The sequence below is a fragment of the Podarcis pityusensis genome (assembly GCF_964106645.2).
Source record: "Podarcis pityusensis genome assembly, chromosome: Z".
NCBI classification, from domain to species: Eukaryota; Metazoa; Chordata; class Lepidosauria; order Squamata; family Lacertidae; genus Podarcis; species Podarcis pityusensis.
Window position 1 is genome coordinate 4,456,708 of NC_138044.1, and position 18,250 is coordinate 4,474,957.

The 18,250-nt window shown below is 46.1% G+C and overlaps 1 protein-coding gene across 4 annotated transcripts in view; it reads left to right on the forward strand.

Annotated features, from left to right (window-relative positions):
- Positions 1 to 18,250, forward strand: part of COL27A1 (collagen type XXVII alpha 1 chain) — a 264,834-nt gene that overhangs the window by 61,125 nt on the left and 185,459 nt on the right. For all 4 annotated transcript variants that reach the window (XM_080990772.1, XM_080990773.1, XM_080990774.1 and 1 more), the window contains 3 exons: positions 6,658 to 6,702; positions 11,797 to 11,850; positions 15,452 to 15,496. In XM_080990772.1, coding sequence (XP_080846898.1) covers positions 6,658 to 6,702; positions 11,797 to 11,850; positions 15,452 to 15,496 — 144 coding nt within the window. The remainder of the gene's footprint in view (positions 1 to 6,657; positions 6,703 to 11,796; positions 11,851 to 15,451; positions 15,497 to 18,250) is intronic.

The following is an 18,250-nucleotide window of genomic DNA, read 5'->3' on the forward strand; positions in this document are numbered from 1 at the left end:
CTTCACGAAAATAGCTGTTTATTTGGCCGTTTTCCCATGTCGTGAAGGCTGAAATTTCAACAAAGCACATGCCTTTGCTAGACTTTTTTCAGGCACCTGCTAAAAGCATTCTTCTTTAGGCAAGCATACCTAGATGCTTAGGAAGTTAAAGTATTTTTAATCTTAATATTTTCGCTTTTGTATGTTTTAAAGTAGGATTGTTAATTTTTCTTGATTTTACTGCTGTGGGTTTTTTTTGTTTTTGTTTTGGTAAACCAATTTGCAGGGGGTTTTTTTAGATAAATTGTATTAAATAAATAAACAATAAATATAAATAAAATAACACAAGCCAAAACACAGTCCATCCTGTAGATTTAAGTATCTGTCCATACTTGTTATCATAGGCTCAGAATCCACATTCCATGGTAAGAAAATATGAAATAACGTAAAACCATTTTTGCATGCAAAAATAAAAATAAAAATCAATGTGTCGGGGGGTGACAAGAAATTTTCCACACCGGGTACCACCTGACCTTCCTCTGCCCCACCCTTTCTCCAAACGCTGTTTGTGGCTGCTATTTGGAGAGCAGAAACAGGCAGGGAGTGGGTTAAGGCATCCCCCCCTCCCCGCTGCAATTTATCTGTTGCAAATCACTCTCTTCTGTTGGGGTTTGTCCTGCACATGTGTTTTTAAGAGATAACCTTCTCATGAGCAGATTGAACTACTGCAGCCCACTTAGATTGCATAAGGTAAAGGGACCCCTGACCATTAGGTCCAGTCGTGACTGACTCTCGGGCTGCGATGCTCATCTCGCTTTATTGGCCGAGGGAGCCGGCGTACAGCTTCCGGGTCATGTGGCCAGCATGACTAAGCTGCTTCTGGCGAACCAGAGCAGTGCAGAGAAACACCGTTTACCTTCCCGCCGGAGCGGTACCTTTTTATCTACTTGTACTTTGATGCGCTTTTGAACTGCTAGGTTGGCAGGAGCAGGGACCGAGCAACGGGAGCTCACCCCGTCGCGGGGATTCGAACCGCCGACCTTCTGATCAGCAAGTCCTAGGCTCTGTGGTTTAACCCACAGCGCCACCCGCTTCCCTTAGACTGCATACCCTCTACAATTTCTCCAGTGAAAATAGGGACATTCCAATAACAACAACAACAACTGTTATTATTTATACCCTGCCCACGTGACTGGGTTGCCCCAGTCACTCTGGGCAGTTTCCAACATATAAAAAACATAATAAACATTAAACATTAAAAAAACTTCACTAAACGTTATATAGTTACTTATCTCTGTGGCTCGGGGGTCGCATAACTCCAGACCCTCCAACACTTCTCTGATGAAAATAGGGATGCCGTACCGTATCCTCCAACTTTTCCCTGATGAAAATAGGGATGTCATGAGGCAAAGTTGGACATTCAGGGATCAAATCACAAACCAAGACAGCTTCTTTAAATCTGGGACTGTCTCTGGAAAATAGGGACCCTTGGAGGCTCTGGGATTTTTCTTTTATTTTCATGAACTTCTTAGCTACAAGCAAGAAGCTGTAAACAGCATGGCTAATGAGCAGCAACAAGGTCTCTCTGTAAGAGACAAGAAGGCTTTCTTCAGAAAATGGAATTCTTTCCCCAATTTTATTTACTTGCTACCTTTATATCCCTCTCTTCCTCCCAACGGAATGCAGCTTGGCAAATTCATCATTGATAAAGCAATACAATTTAAAAAATAAAAAAAATTACTTAAAACATCTAAAAGCATCTAAAAACATGTAAAGCAATTGCATATTCTCACAGCCAATAGCCTCAAGGTACCTTTCAGCCAACAAATGCCTGGGAGAAACAGGAATACTTTCTAAATCCCTCTTGAATGCCAGTAATGAGGGAGACAGACACAGTTCATCCTGGAGGGTGTTCCACAAATGCGGCACCACCACAGAGGAGGCTCTGCCATGAACCAATGCCAACTAGGCAGGACCCAGAGGAGAGAATTATGAGGAGAGTTTAAAAAGAAGGCAAAGATTTGGTAAAGCAAATGCAAGCAGACAATAAGGGGTTTGTGTGTGGAACTCCTGTGGTTCCAGTGTTATGTCAGGACCGTTGGCACAAGTACAGTGAAACACTTGCCCAACTTTAAAAGGCAGAACATAGAATCCTTTTCAGGTAGAAACACAAGCCAGTGCATAGGTTAAAGAAGAGAAAAAAAGACAAACAGACTTGGGATGGGGACAAGAGAAGTTTCCCAACAAATGCTTTTGATGGAGGCTGTGCTTTACTGGCCTCCTAAATATATATATAGAGAGAGAGAGAGCGAGCGCTGTTGGAAAAATATTTGGAAAATAAAAAATAAGGCTGTAGATCCTCTGTTGGCAAAACCCCACTGAAAACACCTTGGGCTGTAGACAAGCTGCTCTGTTTGCCAGCGTGCTTTTAGGAGAACAGCCAATATCCTGGAAGCCAGTTCGAGTGAAACTTTAAAAAGAGAGGGAGGAAGAGAGAGAAGACCAGTGGAGGGATAAAGAAAGACCTAATGGCCCATAGAGAAGTTTGGAGAGAACCGTTATGACTAGCAGCTGAGCTGGCGTCAGGGGTTGGCACTGTAGCTCAGGGGCAAAGCATCTGCTTTGCATGCAGAAGGTCGCTGGTTCAATTCCTGTCATCTCCAGGTAGGGCTGTCAGAAATCCTGGAGAGCAGCAGCTAGTCAGTGCAGCTGATTCTGAGCTAGATGGAGGCGCCAGTGTTCTGACTTGGTGCAAAGCAGGCTCCAATGATCTTAAGAGAATCAGCGCATGCTAAGCACGAAGAAGGTCGCAGGTTCAATCCTTGGCAAGGCTGGGAAAGATTCCCTGCCTGAAACCCTGTAGATCTGCTGCCCCTTAGTGTGGATGTCGCTGTGCTGGTGGCAGATGCAGGGAAACCAAAATGCTTGTTTACAAAGCTATTGTCCTACCAACCTTACTGTATGCTTGTGAAACATGGACAACTTATAAACGCCATCTCCAACTCCTCGAAAGATTCCATCAACGGTGGCTCCAAAATTTTTTACACATCACTTGGGAAGACAGGTGAACTAATACCAGGGTACTGGAAGAAGCAAAGATCACCAGTGTTGAAGCAATGATTCTTCAACATCAACTTTGTTGGACTGGACATGTGTGGATGCCTGATGATCGTCTTCCAAAGCAACTACTCTATTCCGATCTTAAAAATGGAAAGTGTAATGCTGGTGGTCAACAAAAGAGGTTTAAAGACTGTCTCAAGGCAAATCTAAAAAAAATGTAGTCTAAACACTGGCAACTGGGAAACACTGGCCTGCAAGCGCTCCAATTGGAGAACAGCCTTTACCAAAGGTGTCATGGGCTTTAAAGACACTCAAACTCAGGACGTAAGGGAGAAATGTGCTAAGAGGAAGACACGCTTGGCAAATCCACACCGTGATCAACTCCCACCCAGAAAACAATGTTCCCACTGTGGAAAGATGTGTGGATCCAGAATTGGCATCCACAATCACTTACGTACTCATTCTTAAAACCGTGTTTATGGAAGACAAGCTTACTTGGCTATGAGTGATCGCCAAAGAAGAAGAAGATAGTTTAGTTTTGTCACATATTGAAAATGTTACTGTCGGTTAGGCTCAGATTATTTTAACCCACTGTTCTTTTTAATCTTGAATATAATTTTATAGCCTTGCATTATGTTATCGTTTGACTTGTGAACAGGTCTGAGGTTCTTCAAATCAGGGGTAACCAAAATGGTGTCATTCAGATGTTGTTGGACTACAACACCCATCAGTCCCAGCTAGCTTGGCCAACAGACACAAGGATTGATGGGAGCTGCAGTCCAAAACTTCTGGAAGGCATTACCTTGGCCACCCCGATCTAAGCCTAGAGTTTGGCTGTTCCTACCCTGGTCGCCTTGTTTTTTAATTTTTTACCCACAATGCCTTCTGCCCCCTTTTACAAGGTATATGTAACTGCTGACCAAACAACTGAGAGACATTTTCCCATGGGAGACCAAATCTTGCTTTCTCTGGGCAGCATTCCCCCCCCCCCCAGATGATGCTAATAGACCATAAATTTGGTGGTTTGGTGTTGGTTAGTTTTTTCTTTCTTTTCTGAAAAAGGATTTTCAGCTTTGAATCAGTAGATGAACGTGACCCTATACCTGTCAGCTGCCCTGGAAAAAAAGGGACATCTTGTGTTTTCTTGCAAGAGGACAGAGGCCAAAGTGGCCGACGCAAGCTCTTGTATTTTCGGGCTGTACCTCTTACAGGCATGGCACCCATAGATGTGCATTTTGGGGTGCCACACAAGATCACTGGCCCCCCAAAGCACTTCTTTCCAGGCCACACCCCTTCCTGGCTCTGCTGTGGACTGCCCTTGAATGTTCTGGCCTGGCTGCAATGTGTCTGGGAACTCTGATTATGCCTCTCGCTTGCCTGGATGGAGGATAGAGAGGGGTGTGTGGAGTAAAATTAGTTCACTGTACAAATCTTAGCATTCTGTGCCTCACACACCTTTGCTTCTGGCCCTGCCCACCACTGGCCCCCAGAAGGGAATGTGGCCCTTCATCTGAAAAAGTTTCCCGGCCCCTGCATTTGAATATGGAGCCCCGAAGCTGGCATGTGGTGGTAGATTCATCTTAGTTCAGAACAGAGGCAGTTATTGTGGCCAGTTATCTTTGGCCGTGGTTTATTTTCATAGGAAGAGGCTGTACAGCAGCTGCATAAGGCATAGAAGAGGCAATAGGAGACAGGAAGGCGGGTCAAGAATCTATAGATGGGGAGGATCAAGGAAGGCATGGCTTTCTATCTGCACAGGATTGATTTGGGGCACCTCCACGGTGGTCAAATAAGAACATAAGAAGAGCCTGCTGGATCAGACCAGTGGCCCATCTGGTCCAACATCCTGTTCTCACAGTTTCCCACAGGGAACCGGCAAGCAGGGTTTGAGCACAAGAGGCTTCTCCCCACCTGTGGCTTCCAGCAAATGACTCACAGTGTGAGTGCTGGATCAGAATAGCCTCAGGTTCTCTTCATAAGGGAATCTCATATACTTGAAGGACTACCTTTTCCAATACCAACCTGCCCACACGCTAAGGTCAGCAAACAAGGCCTTTATGAAGTGTCCACCTCAAGGAGTAATCAAGTTGGTGAGGGTGAGAAGACATTTTCTGCAGGTCAAATCCATCAAGCCCCATCATCACCGCAGACTTGTAGGAGAAGAGACCCACCTGTTTTCACTGGCTTTTTCCTGAGGTTTTCTTTTCTTTTCTTTCCAGGGGGAGATGGTTTTACAGGATTGTTGACATTTCTGGATTGTAAATCTCTACTGGCCTTGGGTGGGTGGTTTAAAAATAAATAAATAAATTTCAGCTTCTTCTTTAATACAGTGTATGTGGAGAGAGAGAGATTTGTGATTTGCACCATGTTTTTCTTCTGTAAGCCACCTTTGAGAGAGTGCTTTGCCCTTAAGTGCAGCCAGAAAGTATTTTAAAATACGTTATAAAATAGGATTCTCTGGCTACAAGAGTGTGTGGCAGGCTTGTACAGGGGAACCTCGTGTTACGTACCGTCCTCCTTGCGAACGCTTCAGGTTATGAGCTCTGCTAACACGGAAGTAGATGCTCCCGGTTGCGAACTTTGCCTCGGGATGCTAGCGGAAGTTGCATGCTGGCAGCAGCGGAAGGCGCCATTAGCAAAAGCACGCCTCATGTTACAAGCCGTTTTGGCTTAAGAATGGACCTCCGGAACGAATTAAGTTTGTAACCGGAGGTACCACTGTATGTGGTTTTTGCCATCTCTGATCCCTTCTGTGCTGTCAGAACGGCAAAGTACTTTTTGGACCCCAAACAGCCACTGGATGGTTTGCAGCTCCCCATTAAATGGGGATGCAGTTGGTGGTTGCCTTTCATGCATGGCCTGCAGACGGGACTCACTATCTGCACCACCCTCCCTTTCACCAACTGTCCCCATTTGCTCTGCAAAGCCTGCCGGACTGCCACTCTGAGGGTTGATGGGCTGGATTAGGGCTGCCTCTGGAGTTGACTTGGGCCCTCATTACAAAAGTGGCAGGAGACTTCCACTTCAGCTGATGACCCCAGTTGTGATTTAAGGCCCCGGGATCACCCAGAAACACCTGTAGAGGCGAGCAAACTCAGACTCTTGTTTTTCGCCTGTCATTTCAGTTCTATTGGAAGAGGCTCATGGTGGGAAAGACCATGGGGAATACCTACCCAACTTGCCTAATGCCTGGTTGTCCCCCACCAGGAAATAATCCAGTTGAGGCAAAGATGGAGGGGAAGAGAAATGCTGGGAAAGGAGTGGCAAAATTGCAGAAAACAAAACCTACAGCCCACCCCTGGTGCGCAGCAAGCTACTGCATATGAACCATGAAATGTGTCAAGGGTTAGTCTCCCCCACTCTCATCCCACAATGTGCCTACTTTAGGAATGGCTAGATCCAGATGTTGTTAGATCGCAACTCCCATCACCATTGACCATTGGCCACATTGGCTGTGGCTGATGGGTTTTGCTGACCAACAGATTTTAAAGGGCTACAGTATACAAACCCTAGTTCTCATTGCACATATGCATTGATCCATGCATGATGATTCTTTTAGCATTTTAAAAAGACCTTTCCACAAAACCAATTTACCTGAATTTTTATTCTTTTGAACAGGGACAGAAAGGATATCCAGGACCACCGGGTCATCCTGGAGACCAGGTGAGTGGCGCTTGTTATTATTATTGTTGTTGTTGCTGCTGCTATTGTTGTTGTTGTAATGTTATGTTTCAAGAGTGACTTAACTAGTTGTGGCAGCTGCCCTTCCCATGGCATGTGGTGGATTGGTCCAGAAATAAGTCAAGTGACTTGCTCCCCAAATCAAGAAATAGCTCTGGTTATTTCTGAGCCAATCCCAGCTGCTTGTTGAATTGATTGATTGATTTGTTCTAAGGCTGGAAATTTAAAGAGGTTAGAAAGCAGCTGATACAGAGGTGGGCAAAGACATACACTCCTTGCCCCAAGGATTTCAGTTGGTGCAGAAAAGAATTTTGGGAGCTTCTAAATTTCAGCTTTCCTTGGAGGCTAATGTTACGGAGCCCCCACAGCTCCTTCCTTCCAGGGACTGTGCCTTGCAAACATTATCGATGCCTCCATTTAAAGCCCATCTTTCACTAGAACATGCTTCCACCTGAAAGTCACTTGAAACCTGCCCTGGTATCTCTCATCCAGCAATGTGTTGTGAAAGCACCAATTTATTTATCAATTTGTTGTTTGGTTTATTTTTACATCCCAGGTTTTTTGACCCTCAGGTTCTGAAAGTGGGTTTGCAGCTTTTCAAAAGGCAACTTTAATAACTCCCTAACCCTGCCTGCACCCAAATCCCAGTACATTGGTCCTAATTATAAGGCATAGTTGTGTTGCAGCCTATCTCTCTCCAGCATCTGATCACTTCCCTATTCTTTTGTAATGGATTTAAGGAGAAACCCATCCACGCCATCAATCCTCTTGGTCCCAAAGCACTATTCCCAGATGTCACTGGAGGTCCCAAGGAATTGGCTGCTATATAGGCATTGCCCCTGAAAACATAATTGGATGTCCTCATAAGGTTGGCTCCCATTGGCATTTGCCTTAAGCAGATTTCTCCCAGGGCTGCAGAACTGTTTTCATGACCCTGAAGCCAAAGCAGAAAGAAGCTACTTGCTGTTCTAACTTTGGTTAAGTTCCTTTGGCAGATGTTGTACAGCAGTTACCTAGATCAGAGACTCCATGCTCTCTTCCTTCCAGGGCTGGAAATCTTTTAATGCGCAATGAGCCAAAGCAGGGAGGAGCCCCCAAATCTCCCTGGCCCATTCCCCTCAAGTTGCTTGGATCTCTTTTTGCATTTTGAGCAGCCCACTCCTTTGAACCAAATGAATGAATCAGTCAAGATTTAATAGTCAGCCAAATATAGATTACAGTCAAGAAAACCGAAATAAGCAAGTGGATTTTAGCAAACAAAGTTAATAAGAAGAGCATAATCAGACACATATAATAAAACACATGTAATACATACTTAGATATCAAATGAAGATGTTTGCACTCCAAAGGTGTCTCTGGGGATCAGTTCAGGTGTTTGTTGGATTCTGCTTTGATTTATGGTGGGGCCCCTCATGCTATCTCAGTGCCATGCGGCTGCCGATCCATGGAGGGCAAAGCATGTGGAGATGTGTTTTCAGTTTCTAAATGTTTTCTAATGTTTTCAAAACCTTTATGTTAGGAATATAGCTGTACATTTACTTTACCTCCCCCCCCTCCCGTCGTGCATTAATGTTTCAGCTGGAGTGGACTGAATCGCTTCTTAAAGAAGGAGGCTGTAATTTAATTTTCTCCTACGCCCACCTCACCCCTTTTCTGTTTAGATTAGCGTGATGTTTACAGTAAAATAAATAAATAAATAATGAACCTGATGAATGGCAGAGTCTGTTGAGCTTGATGTGAAAGTATTTTATACACAAATTCATTCAGCATTAAATCTATTGCTGGGAATTCAACATTCAAGCAGTTGGGGCTTTGCTCAGGACCTTCACTTCTTGTATTATTGCATTTATAACCCACGTATCCTCCAAGATGCTCAAGGGGGCATGTGTGACTGGTTAGGCTGAAAGCTGGTGACTGGCCCAAGGTTGCCCAGTGAATTTCATGGCCAATGAAGTTCAACTCAGAGTAGACCCATTGAAATTAATGAACCTAAACTAGTGGTGTCCATTTGATTTAAATGAGTCTACTTTGTGCATGATTAATGGTGAGTACAACCCTAAGTGCATATTTGAACTGTGGTCTTTCAGGTCATGGTCCAGCATTTTAACCATGACACCACACTGACTGTCTCTGCATGTGATGAGTTGCATTTCACCACTGTATTCTGGGAAACCCTTTCACAACTCTGCTGTTTCACATCAACTGCTGTTGACATTTGTGGGATTTTACTTGTGATTCAGTCTTCATCACTTAGGAAAAGCTGCACCCCAGTGTTGGGGGAATCTGCTTTGCACTCAGAAGGCCCTCTACCTGACACACTGGAGAACTGCTGCCGGTCAGTGTAGACAGCACTGAGCTGGATGGACCAGTGGTCTTTTGGTGTTCCTGTATATACAGTACTCATGGCAAATTCATTCTCCAAATATGGATGTTTTTGTAACCAGAACGACACCGTCCATGCATGAGAGGCGGTCCTAGCAGGCTCAGAGGAACACCAAGGTTTGTAGAAGTGCAAAAAATGTTTAGGAACATCACCCCTCCCATCACACACGTACGGACACACACAAAGGACTGGGTATGCTCAATGGGCACAGAATACTGACTATTGGTAATGGGAAAATCAGGACGGGGTGGAATGACATGTTCTGAAACATAGCATAGGAACACAGGAAGCTGTCTTATACTGAGTCAGACCATGACTGCATCTAAATCAGTATTGTCACTGATTTAGTAATACTAAATAAGTATTGGCACTGACTGGTAGCTGCTTTCCAGGGAGTCAGACCAGGGGCATCCCCACCCTGGGGCCTTGGAAGTGCTCTTCCACTGAGCTACAGCTCTTCCCCAAATGGGGCGGGCCAACTAGAATCCTAAAAGAAGCACCCCATGCTGCAACGTTTTGTTGCATGTCCCACTGCTTTCTTTATAATGCGTCAGATGGTATTTTCTGTTCATTTTGATCTACCTGCATTTTCAAAATGGCGGTGGGAGGGAAGACACTACTTGTGGTGAGAACATGAAGAGAATGTTGGATTCTGTGAAGCAAATGCTAGTTTAGTTAGTCTAGGAATGGGGAAATTGTGGCCCCCCAGATGCTGTTGGACTACAACTCCCATAATCCTTGACTGTTGGTCATTGTTGGCTGGGGCTGATGGGAGTACAATAACACCTTGAAGGCCTCAGGTTCTCCCTGGTGTAACCATATGTAAGCTCTGAGCTTCTCTGTGCTTCTTTTGTGGATGGGTTCCATATGTGCTCCTGATGCTCTTTCTGTCAGATGTATCAAAGTTCTGATTAGGGAGTGTCCAGATGTTGCGCGGACCCCCCTGGTTGAAATTATCAATTTGTCCCTTGACACAGGGACATTCCCAGGGGAACTGAAGGAAGCAGTAGTGTGTCCACTCTTAAAGAAAACTTCATTAGATCCCTTAGACCTATCCAATTACCGCCCAGTTTCAAATCTTCCATATCTGGGTAAGGTAATTGAGAGAGCGGTTGCTGAGCAGCTTGGTAGGTTTCTGGAGGAAACATCGGCTTTAGATCCATTTCAGTCCGGTTTCCGTCCTGGTTTTGGGACGGAGACGGCTCTGGTTGCCCTAACAGATGATCTCCGTAGACAACTGGATCGAGGCGGGTCAGGACTGCTGATCCTTTTAGATTTGTCAGCAGCCTTTGACATGGTCGATCATGGTCTTCTGGACCACCGCCTCGCAGACGTGGGGATACCGGGCATAGCCCGTAACTGGCTGTGCTCTTTTATCTCTGGTCGGGGACAGAGGGTGGCACTAGGGAGGGAAATGTTGTCACGCCATTCCTTGGTGTGTGGAGTGCCGCAGGGCGCAATTCTCTCCCCGATGCTTTTTAACATCTTTATGCGCCCCCTTGCCCAGATTATCCGGAGCTTTGGGCTGGGCTGTCACCAATATGCTGATGACACTCAGCTCTACCTGCTGATGGATGGCCACACTGACTCGGCCCCGAACACACTGACCAGATGCTTGGAAGCTGTGGCTGGATGGTTTCGTGGGAGCCGATTGAAACTAAATCCTTCAAAGACAGAGGTCCTATGGCTGGGACGGGATGGCATGGGGATGAGGGACCAACTCCCTTCTCTTGCGGGGGCCCAATTAGTGCCATTGCCTTCCGTTAAGAGTTTGGGTATAATCCTTGATGCCTCCCTTTCCATGGAGGCGCTACTTACAGCAACAGCCAAGGCGACATTTTTCCACCTTCGCCGCATCAAGCAGTTGGTCCCTTACCTTTCCCGCCCCAACCTGGCCACAGTGATCCATGCGATGGTCATCTCCAGGCTTGACTACTGTAATTCACTCTACGCGGGGCTGCCCTTGAAGCTGTCCCAGAAACTCCAGCGGGTGCAGAATGCTGCAGCAAGGCTCCTCACGGGGTCTCTGCTATGGGAGCATATTCACCTAGTGCTTTTCAAACTGCACTGGCTCCCGGTAGAGTACAGGGTCAGATTTAAGGTGCTGCTTTTGACCTTTAAAGCCCTTCACGGCCTAGGACCCTCGTACCTACGAGACCGCCTCTCCCGGTATGCCCCACGGAGAGCCTCAAGGTCCATAAATAGCAACACCCTAGTGGTCCCGGGCCCTAAGGAAGTTAGATTGGCTTCAACCAGAGCCAGGGCCTTTTCAACTCTGGCTCCGGCCTGGTGGAACTCTCTGCCTCATGAGACCAGGGCCCTGCAGGATCTGATTTCTTTCTGCAGGGCCTGTAAGACAGAGTTGTTCCGCCTGGCCTTTGGCTTGGAGCCAATTTGATTCCCTCCCTCTCTTTCTTTTTTCCTTTCCTTCTCCCCCTACGATGAGGCTATATTTTAATATTTTAATGTTTAAATATTTTAATGTTATATTTTAATTTTGTTTTTAAGTTGTATTCATTCAACTTGTTTTTATTCTTGCTTGTAAGCCGCTCTGAGCCCGGCCTTGGCTGGGGAGGGCGGGGTATAAATAAAAAAATATTATTATTATTATTATTACTGTTATGCAGGTCATGAAGCCAGATTTAATTCTTCCCATTCCCTGCCCTGTTGCCCTTTTCTCTCTTTTTTTACAGGGTGAACGAGGATCTGACGGGAACCCAGGTGCCAAAGGTTATCCTGGCAGGCAGGTGCAGTAAATCTTACCGTGCTGTGTACAGCACAGGGGTTTGGTGGGCAGGCAGGTAGATGGCTACGGTGTCCCACAATTAATAAGGGATTCAGTCCCAGCTATAATGTGTTTGCATGCCAGTATTGTGATTAGGTAATTTTAGACTCTGGACCACTCAGGGGGGTTCCCTCTTTGTAGGTCACGGTGCAAAATGCATGGTCCTTGAGATGTTGCTGGACTCCAGGTCAGTCAGCCAAGGCAAGCATGCCTAGTGGTCAGGGATGTTGGGAATTGTAGCCTAGCTAAGGCTGGGGGAGAATTTGATTCAGTTGGCATTGAAAGGTAAACCAACATAATTTGCACTTTTTGAAACTATGCACAAGCTGAAGCACTTTTCTGAATTTTGCAGTGTGATTCCCCAGCAAAGCAATGTGCACACAAATGCATATACTGGATAAAAATATATGAAAATGACATGCAAACATATGTTATTATTTTTTAACATTGTCTTGCAAAAAAAGTGTGTATGAGGAGAAATGCTGATAGCTCCCATCATCTCTGACCACAGGGATGAAGGCCACAGGTTGTCCTATCCCTGAGTTAGAGGCCACAGGAGTTTTTGTTACATGTATGCCATGCAAAGTCTTCTGCATGATCTGCTTGTTTCAGTGGAGGAAAGCATATGCATGACTGTCCTCTCCGTGCAAAGGAACGGGACAGGTCATGTGCACAAATGGCTCAGCATGTGCCAGAGTGCATGCAGCACTCTGGACGGCCCCCACCCACATCTTTCCCACTATGCACGCCTGTTGTTGCTGTGTCTAAAATAATAATTGCTGGATGAAATATGGTGTGAAGGGCAGCTGTGTTGTGTATGTGTGTGTGCTTATGGAAGGGAGATGGGATATAGCTGCACCTTCTCTCTTTGAGGCAATGCAGTTGTTGAAGAAGCTGCAGAAACCAAAGTTCTCTCTTGGAGGCAACTATAAAAGGAGCATCAAATGCTTGGCCTGCACTGAACCCTAGCTGTATGCCAGCCTATGTTGCTGAAAAGGGTATGCAAGCTTTTAACTGACGTTGGTCATTCTGAATGGGCAGGAGATTGTGGAACTGACTTTCAGATTCATACCTGACACAGTGCTGTCACCATCAATCAACAGTTTTCTTTCTTCGTTATTAATAGAGAAATCCTGGCATGTGTCACAAGACTCTTTGTTGTTTTGGCCCGTTGTACGTTCCTGTAAATAATAATACTAAATATAAATAAGTAAGCAAGCAATGTGCCACAATGTCCACTTATCCCTGCATGGCTCAACAAACTTTTCAAAAAGTTTATTCAAGGCACAGCAATAGAGGCCATGAGACACCAAGAATGCTTTCTCCCTGTAAGTTTCCAGCTTTCCCATTTGTTTGATGAAACGTTCTGTCTAAGCCAAAGGTTTGTGTGCTTTTTTCACCAACAGAAGCTTATTCAAAGGGGGGAAGGCGCAGAATAGCGCTGTTTCTTATCCTCTGGGACCAATATAGTACAGCTGCCCACACTAACCTCTTCAGTCTCAGTTATGTTTACTTTCCTTATTCGGTGCTTTCATTACTTCTTCTTTTGGCAAGTTTTGGTTTTGCATCGCAGTGGAAAAGTTGGAAGCTTTGGCTTCTTTTTGGTTCAGGCGTCGGAGGCAAAGTTGTTAACTTTGGCCTGATGGCAGAAGCATACAAACAAACATTTTGACAGTGGGATCTGGGTTTATCTTTCAGAGCTTCCTGAATTGGAGGTGATGGAAGTTGGAGGTGGAAGGAGATCGTTCAATTTCATTTAGTCTGGCAACTGGCATAGAGTAAATAACCAAGGAAGTTTATTATAGGAATGGGAGAGAAATCTCTTTCACTTTGCATTTTAGTACAAGCTCACCTAATTTATACCCCCTAAGCCCATGAGCAACTGAAACAGAGCTGCCCTTTGTAATTCACATGTGTCTGAACTTTGTGACACAGCTTGCCACAAAAAATAAAAAAAAAGTGCATATGATAGGAAATGGTGCACAAAAGTACTTGCAGTAGTGATGGCAACATGAAAAAATGCATAAAATAAGGGAATGGCTAGCAGAAATGTGCCTCTTGCACAAAAGAATACCCACACACAGATGCAAAACTTAAGGATGGAAGAATAAGAAGGGGAGAGATTGAAATTAATACATTTTTCCTTATTCCCTAGTCTCAAATAGGAATATTTTATTTCAACAGTGAGAATAGATGAGCTTTACATTTCCAGACAAATAGTCCTTAACCCTTATTCATCTTGCCAGTTTTTTTTAATTTACCCCTTGCAATGATGCAGAATTTGAGATTCTCGTAAGTTCCTAGTCCTCATGAGTTCTGCAAGTCAAACTACATGGTAACATGTAGTGTTCAGCTATGCCTTTGTTTCATCTTTAATTGTTGCAGGTATGGGTGGATAGATGGGTGGACATTGTTGGGAAGAGGAGGCTTATTCCCTTTCTCTCCAGCTCCAACTGGGACTAAAATCCCCCTTTGAAACATGCCTCTAAAGCTGGAGTCACCAGCATGGTGCTTTCTAGATGTTGCTTGGCTGCAGCTCCTATTAGCCCCAGCCAACTAGGCTAGTGGTCAGGGGTAGTGGGAGCCACCGCTAGAGGGCATGTTCACACCCCCAGCCGCCCTGTAGCCTAGCCAATAAAAGGACATCAGTTAAAAGCCATTGAAAAATAGAGGTTTTAAAAGCCTTTCAAAGCCTCCCATTAGGGGAGTCCAAAACATCTGGTGGGCACCAGGTTAGGGAAGGTGGATGTAGGGCAGCAACACGTAGGTCTCTGGTTTCACTTTGCATTTTAGTACAAGCTTGATACCACCCAACACCTCCCCTGTGACAAGTCCTTTGTGAAGGCAGGCAGCCACCTCCATTGCCTTTCCCACAGCAGCTGGTTTCCAGAAGTCTCCTGCTTCTGAACCTACATGCTCAGTTTTTCTATCAGAGCTAAGCATTGGCCATGGGCTTAACTTGCCTCTGTTTACCATCAATATCACATTCCTGTAATTAGGAAAACCTCTGCACTCTCACCCGCACCCCCCAAAAAAACTAATTTGACAGAGCAGGGTTGAAAGTTGCTGGCCTGGGATTTAAGCCTGGCTTTCCATTACCTTATGATAAATGCAGCTGATAGCTTCTTAATATATTAGCACAGAGGTCAACCTGTAGCCTGTACATGTGCGTGAGCAATTTACTACAATCTGATATCAGCCAGCCTTTGCTTTTCCTTTCTTGCATTCAGTCCACTCCTCTGTTGCAGCTGAGCTGCTCTGGAATGGAGCACAATTAACTATGAGTTCTGTTTTAAAATGTGAATGCCTGCAGAGCCATCTCCCTGTAACAATTAGGGCATTTGTTTCCGGAGGCTTATTGTGATGATGATAATTCTTCCCCTCTGAATTCCTTCCGAGCTATCTCTTGGACTGCCTCCTAAATTGCAAAGAGAAGCCTCTGCTTTGGAACTGTTGCAGATGTTTGTCTGTGTGTTTGTGTATTTTAAAAAAGTTCTAACATGTCCACATTTATCTGTCTTTCTTGCTTTGCTTTGCTTTGTTTTTCCCTTCTTGTGTTTCAGGGTTTACCTGGACCTATAGGAGAACCTGGTCCAAAAGGCAGCCGGGTAAGTGAGAGAGAGCCTTGTTTATACATTTCCACTGACATGGTCGAGGAGGGAACTAGTAGGCAGTGGTGACTGGGGCCCACTTGGACCAGTAGGGTGAAAGACAAATGAGCCAGCAGTAGGTGAAGCCGGAGCCAACAGATTCTGGTGTCCTCCCCCACCCCTGCCGCCCCATGGTCCTCCTCCCTGCCCTGCTGAACTCTGCACTGAGCCTAAGGAAGAAAAGGAAGCTGACAACCAGCACTCTTCTTTGAACTGACTGTAAGTTGGAAGGCAAGCAGGTGAGGAGGGGCTGAAGCACACCTGTTTGCCCTAATGGACCAGCCATCACTCACTCCTATAACTTCTGGAAACAGCGAAGAACAGCTGCTAAGGAACCCCTGACAGTAAAGTGGCCCATTGCACTTCTAAGACCAGCAGTCCTGGCATGAATGGGAGAAAGCACACATGTAAACAGGGAGCACAGGTCATTGCCAGGCTATAGGGCTCTGGGTTTTAAATGCCTGGGCCAATGAGACTTGCTGTCCTGGAATGAGGAGCAGCTGGAACTGATCTGCTTGCCCTGGCTCCTGCCTGCCAGCAGCTGCTGCAAAAGGAAGCAGTCCAAGGCTTGCTGCCAGGTTTGTGTGGAGCAGTGGGTCCGTGTCTCAGCAGCAAACGTTACCTTCTCCCTGAACTAGCCTTGCCTGTCCTATTGCCTGGGGACCTATTGCTTCCAAGTGTCCATGAACTGCTGTGAGCCTGCTTGTTGGCTATCAGTATCTTCCCAGTCATTCTGTCCTGGCACATGTTGGGGGCTGAGCCAGGCCCAGCCTCCCTTGCAGCTGTCCTGCCCTTGGCTTACTGTCCTTAGGTTTTGCAGGAATTGCCCATGGTTGAGCAACAGCCCCTGGGCAGGCTGGAATTCAATAGCAGTGGATTCACTGGGTGGGTGGGTGGGTGTGGGTGTGGGTGTGCAGGAAGGAAGGTCTCAGCAGATGCCTCTCTTCCACTCTTCCTTGCTCTGCCTAATCAACTCTTGCATAGGTTTGCCTGCTGTCTTTGGCAACAACAAATCCTCAAGCAGCATGTAACTGACGTGCTGAAGAAGCTGGGGGATGCCTGTTGGGTTCGGCCTGTAGCTAAGCTCCAAGATGAGATGCTAGAAATGCTGAGGTTAGGCTCTGTGGTGGAACCACCACCCCTGCCCTGTAAGTGGAAAACAAGCACAGCAAGGCATGCCCAGCCCATTATATTCTGCTGCCTGAGGCAGAGGACAAGACGTCATGGCCTCTTCCTTCTCTACTCAACGTACAGATGCAGGCTGGACTAGTGGCTGAATGAGACTTCAGCACTGGTGGGTGAAATAGGAGCTTACATTGCATCCGAAGCAGCAGACTAGTTTAGGGCCCCAGGTCAGGCCCTGCGGCAAGCCCTGCTACAGCCAGGGAACTCTCGCTGCTGTCTCTTAGCATCTGTCACCTGAGGCGGTTGCCTCACTTTGCCTCCTGCCCTGAAGCAAAGAGGAAAGTACTGCCCACCCTGCTTCCCTACTGAGTTAGTTTACTACTTATAGGGAGGGTGTGTCTCCCACCACATAGACAAACATTCAAAAGGCTCAAAACAAACCACCAAAACAATGCAAAATGCATAGATTGGGGGAGAAAACCAATCACAGTTTAAGACAACCTTAAAAAGCCTGCACAAAAATGACAGAAACTACCCAGCACAAAACTAAGTCACATTATAAATACTGTATTTCAGCCTAATTTAAATCCATGCATTAAAAGCAGCAGGGAAGAAGTGGGATTTCTAGACCCATTTAAAACTGTGAGGGAGAGGAGTTGCTTAATGTCCAGGTGGAACTGATTGCTACAATTGCGGGGCAAGATCCTTTTTCATCAGCCTGATTGTCCTCACAGGCAAGCACCTGAGCAGGGTCTGTGAAGAAGATTGTAAAGCAGGGGAGGGGATCCTCTGACCCAGGAGACAGGATGTGGCTCTCCAGTTCTGTCTGAACTCTTAGAACTCTTCTCTGTCCACAGCACTCACCAGCCCTGCACAGGGGCAGAGTCAGGATTTGGGGGGGGGGGGCAGAACCTCAGTTTGCTATGTATTTTTATCAGTTTTCCTATTTAGGTTGTGTGTATGTGCCCCTCCGTGCCCCTCCCCCAGGTACACCCATGGCCCTGCATCACACCTGCCTTGAGTATCTTTGGTGTAATGGCATGTGGCCCTTGGAAGGTTGTCCAGAAGGGAATGTGGCCCTTGGCGCAAAAAGGTTTATCACCCCTGCCTCAAAGTATGGGCTGTTTGGCCTAACTGAAGGCAGTCCTGCATATTCTCTCTCCTTTCGCTTTGTTAGGTTTGTAGGATCCAATCTTTAGATGTTGATTAGACAGATTCAGTGGCCTGGTGCAAGGGTGGAGAATTGTTTTCAGCTCAACTGCTGCATACCAGTGGTGGGTGGGAGCAGAGGAAAAGGTAGGTGGATCAGCAGATGCAATTTTTACCTTTAGTGCAGGATACATTTCAGGTATGCAAAAACCAGGTATTTATACCTGCACTGCACCCCACACAGCTCCATCACCTGTCTGAGTGTGCAAAGGACATGAGCAAGTCTCAAAGATGCCATCAGGTCAGCAAAGCACTTGAGCAGACAGCACAGGGCAGGGCCCAGGGAGAGTCCAGAGGGCCACGGAGAAGACTGGAGGGCCACATCTGGCCCCTGGGCCTGAGGCCCAGTACCTTGGTTTAGCAGGATAACAAAATGGA